Genomic DNA, 4,718 nt, shown 5'->3' with positions numbered 1-4,718 from the left:
ACATTTGCTGTTATATTAAAGTTTTTCTTCATTACCCATTCAAGCCGTCTCCAGCCATTATTAGTCTCAAAGTGGGGTTCCTCGTCACCGAATTATTGTGTAGTTATTTTAGCGTTGTACTCGTTTTAAATCTATATATGTATATCTATTGTACAAGTGCTGTTTTAAATTATATTTACTTCTTTGACATATTTTAGATCTTACTTTTGGATCACCAGTATCCTGTCGTGATCAAATTCACATCTGGTAGCATTCCGAGCGTTTTGCGACCTTTCACTTTCAGGTCAGCTTCGAAACTGATATCTCTATCATTCGTACGAAGTTCAGTATACACGTTTTTAGTATAAGTAATGTGTTCTTAGTGAAGTTCTTTAAAATGATAACCAGAAGCTAACTTTCAGCAAAATATCGCTTCCACTAACCATACTAAAGTCACTGTATCTTCGTAAGTCTTTCTTTCATGTTTCCCTACACCGTTCATAAAATAAACTGCATTCTGAAAAAGGACATCGGAGATGTATTTGACTGAGAGCGATTTATCAAACGTCCTCTAGTTAAGTCAGAGACCGTTTGCTAATATGAAGCTGTAACATGAAAATAATGCTGTATTAAGTACTGCTCGAACATACATAAATCTGTGGATTAAGTGCTTGCGTGAGTAAGCGGGAATTGTAATGTATTTTTATTTTAATACTTAACCAGAATCATTTCAATAAAACAAAATATAATAAAGTATAATGCCGCTTTTGTGGAATGTAACTGTAAGTAAACGGACAGCTTTCTTTCGAATATACAATATATTTGACATTTTCAACCTGAACGATACTTCATACTGACGTTGATTAAACAGCCAACTAAACGAACTCTATGGCTCAGTTATATACGTCTATACCTTTAAAATGTTGACCAACGCTAGCCGTCGAAATGACCGACTAGAGGAAATGCAGCTAGTTAACACCACCCAACTCATGGCCACTCTTTTTACCAACGAATAGTGGGATTAACCATCACATTATAACGGCCGAAAGAAGTCTTGCAACACCTTACTACAGGACTGACATAAGCATATTCATTCCAGGGTATTCATTAAAAAAAAACAACAGCAAATACGAAACTCACAAAACAAGGATATATAGCTAACTGCAAACAGATATTAACCAAAATTCCCCTCGTCACCATGTCATTTGGGCTAGACAGCATTACAACTTACAGTTAGGACACTAGTGACATGTCATCTTTTTAGATTGAGGGATATACGTGACTGTTTCCGTTTAAGTGTAGTTTAAGTTAAGTTTAATTATTTATAGAAACGATAATTTATCGCAGTTTTGATTATGTAACTATGTACGAATAATACGTTGTGTATTGGCGATTGTTGTATTATTGAGTAACGTTACTGGAACCTTCTAAGTTCTTCTTGTTCTGTTAATTGAGTATTATTGTATCATAACATCTCAAAGCGTGTGGAACGCTCTAGGCTTCTGTCGAGCTATAAACATGTAGTTTGGTTTGAATTTTGCGCAAAGTTACACGAGGGCTATCTGTGCTAGCCGTCCCTAATTTAGCAATGAAAGACTAGAGGGAAGAAAGCTAGTCATCACCACCCATCGCCAACTCTTGGGCTACTCTTTTACCAACGAATAATGGGATTGACCGTCACATTATAACCCCCTACAGCTGAAAGGGCGATCATGTTTGGTGTGATGGGGATTCGAACCTGCGACCCTCAGATTGCGAGTCGAGTGCCCTAATCATGTCAGGCCTATAAATATGCGTCCAAAATGTAGTTCAAATTAGTTATAAAGAGATAGTGGTGGGCAGAACGCAGATAGCCCTTGTGCTTAATAACAAACAACAATAACATAATTTTTCTTGTCAAACTGTGTTCTAAAGTAATTGAACCAACTTGTGTGGACTTTGACGAAAAGAGACAATTATTTAAAGCTCTGGATACAACTATGGTAACCAACAGTTATAGTAGTGATTTTAAAGTGAAATTATTACAGACTGTATTGTAATAACAAAGTATATGAAGAATAAATTGTCTCGTCAATTGGGTACTAAAGTAACTGAACCAGCATGTGTAGACTTTGACAACAAAGAAACAATTTTTTTAAGATTTGAATACAACGAACAGTGTAACAACTTTTGTATATATGTTTGACTTGTTTTAATATATTATTTTAAAACAAGTGGACTGTTTTCCGTTTGTTTATTGTCGAAATTTATCACCAACAAGTCACAGACACCTATTGTAAAGAATCAGGCTCATATATATATAAAAACCTGACACAGATGAGTCCTGTTTCCGGCTTGTCGAAGCTGATGATAAGATTCGTGTTTGGTGTTTGCTTGGAGAACGGATGAGGGAAGAGTGCCTTTAAAACAGGGAACACACAGAAGGTGGTGCAGTACACGTTTGGGCAGCTGATCATCATGGTGGAAAAATTGATCTTCACATCCTCCAGGGAAAAGTCAATGGCGCCTCCTACAAGCATAACATGGATACTATATTTCAGCCATATGTTAGTGAAAGGATTAGCAATAACTTTGTGTTCCAGGAGCACAATAACACTGCCAAAAGTGCGTGTATTGTGCAGGATTATTTCGATCTGGAATAAATTACAAAAATGTCATGAGTAGCAAAGTCTCCAGATTTTAATTCCATTGAGAACAGTTGAGTAGAATCGAGCAAGAAAATTGCTAACCACCACACCAATCCAGCTACTTTACCTGAGCTGCAGCGCCTTCTAGTGACAAGTTGGGATCAAATTACAGTGGATTACATCAATAACCTCATCGACAAAACCTCCACATCACCTTGTGGAGGTTTTGATAATACAAGAAGGACCAACCAAGTACTGAATATTTAATATGAATTCGTATAAGGTCATAGATGCTATTTACAATAACTTGATGTTATATTTTGTCGTTATATGTGTGTTTTGATAAGGTTTTGTTGTGATAGGTGAAATGCTGAATTACACATCTTTCTACAGGTGCCTGATAAAATTGTTTGCTGTTCTAATAAATCGTTCGTGATGTCCACAGAACCTGTACCATTATACAAATTACACATGTAGGTGTTTAATATAACACGCATTTCTCAGTTTGGCAGTGCTAGGTGTATTTGTATTCCATCTTAATTATAATTATCTTAGTTGTTACAAAATATGCAAACATTGTGGCCAAGACTGTGTATAGGCGTGCGAAAACGAAGGTTTGCGTCACCTGCTTAAACTAATCAGTATTATAGTTTTTTTTCTACTGGATGTATATCCTTTTCGATGTGCCTGAAGATAAGACAAAAAAGATAACGAGCAAACTTTTATGACCCTATATTTGAGATCAGACATATTATCTGATTGTTAAGACCGACCTTATAAAGTTCCATCACTAGGATTGCATCAATGGCATAATAATTACTTTCCAGTAACATAAAATATGTTTCGATACCCGTGGTGGGCAGTGAACAGTTAGCCCTTTGTGTAGCTTTGTGCTTAATAACAAACAATAAGAAATAACATAACAAAAATACGAACTTTTAAGTTCTCGAGTAGATCCAATTCTTCTTGCATGTTTTTGTGGAAAGCTACAACAATCGTCTGGTATCCATTGTCGATCAAATTAACCCTTGAATTTTCTGTCTTTGCCAACCCCGTGGTTAACAATACCACGACAATGTAGATCACTAGTGGCATTTTTCAAAAACACCTGTAAAATGTAACAATAAAGTTAGCTGGATACTATTATTTGATGCTTTTTTTTCAAAAGTTGGGAACACAACTATAGCAGAGACTCAGAACATATATTACTGTTATTTATCGACAAAGAAATGCAGTGTTTACGGGATAGTATTTTCCAATATCTTTTATACACACAATGTACAAATTCACTGCATAAATACTGGTAGTGTTAAGAAGTTTTAACTTCATATAAATACTCGTTTCGTTGCCAAGCAACACTGGTACGTGATAAGTAGACTTTAAAACTTCGTATCGGTCATTATGTCATTTGCTATTTAAACATACTGACATTGTAAAAATGCAGAAATATAAAATATTTTTCGAATAACAATGATAGTATCTTACAATAACTCAGCTTCACAATAACGACACAGATAAGTCTGTTTGAAGACGAAGCATATGATGATGAGTTAAACTGAATACTATCAAACATTTGCTGTTTTGATTGACAGTAAAACAATCAGTTCGTTATCAGCTATCAGTATATTACCAAATGATGCATTATTTTTAGAAATTGGTCAGTAAACATTACTATTATACGATAATATTATGTAGTTTGGTGCTTATGAATATTTTTCAAGGAATAGAACTCAATAATCAATTTTGTTATCAATCCCATTTGAAACAACATAAATTTATACTTTATGGATATCTAAATATGTGATTTTACAATTGGAAACTAATATAATACATGCTGTCTTAGATTAGGTAACCAACTTCAAACCACGAATATCACAGCTTGAACTACAGTAGCTCTAAACGACCCAAGTATTTCGATGTTAATATTATCATATGAGGATTCAAATAAATGTGTGCGAGGAATATTTTTATAGCTTTAACTGAAGCACGCATCTTTGTTTTTTAATGTTTATTTTAGAATCTTCGCACAGAATTTATACAATAAACAATAATTACACGTCTCTAATTGTAAACTGATCGACTAAAATGAAGGCAGCTAGACAAGAACACCCA

At 34.6% G+C, this 4,718-nt stretch overlaps 1 protein-coding gene across 1 annotated transcript in view; it reads right to left on the bottom strand.

Annotated features, from left to right (window-relative positions):
* The window catches only part of LOC111083914 (calcium-activated chloride channel regulator family member 3-like), a 5,363-nt gene extending 1,649 nt beyond the window's left edge, over positions 1-3,714 (bottom strand). The window contains exon 1 of the mRNA XM_022380653.1: positions 3,543-3,714. Within this exon, the coding sequence (XP_022236361.1) occupies positions 3,543-3,701 (159 nt within the window). The 5' untranslated portion in view covers positions 3,702-3,714. The remainder of the gene's footprint in view (positions 1-3,542) is intronic.
* Between the last annotated feature and the right edge of the window lie 1,004 nt (positions 3,715-4,718).

This window comes from Limulus polyphemus, unplaced genomic scaffold (genome assembly GCF_000517525.1).
Source record: "Limulus polyphemus unplaced genomic scaffold, Limulus_polyphemus-2.1.2 Scaffold12093, whole genome shotgun sequence".
Classification (NCBI taxonomy): Eukaryota; Metazoa; Arthropoda; class Merostomata; order Xiphosura; family Limulidae; genus Limulus; species Limulus polyphemus.
This window is presented reverse-complemented; position numbering and strand designations above follow the sequence as displayed.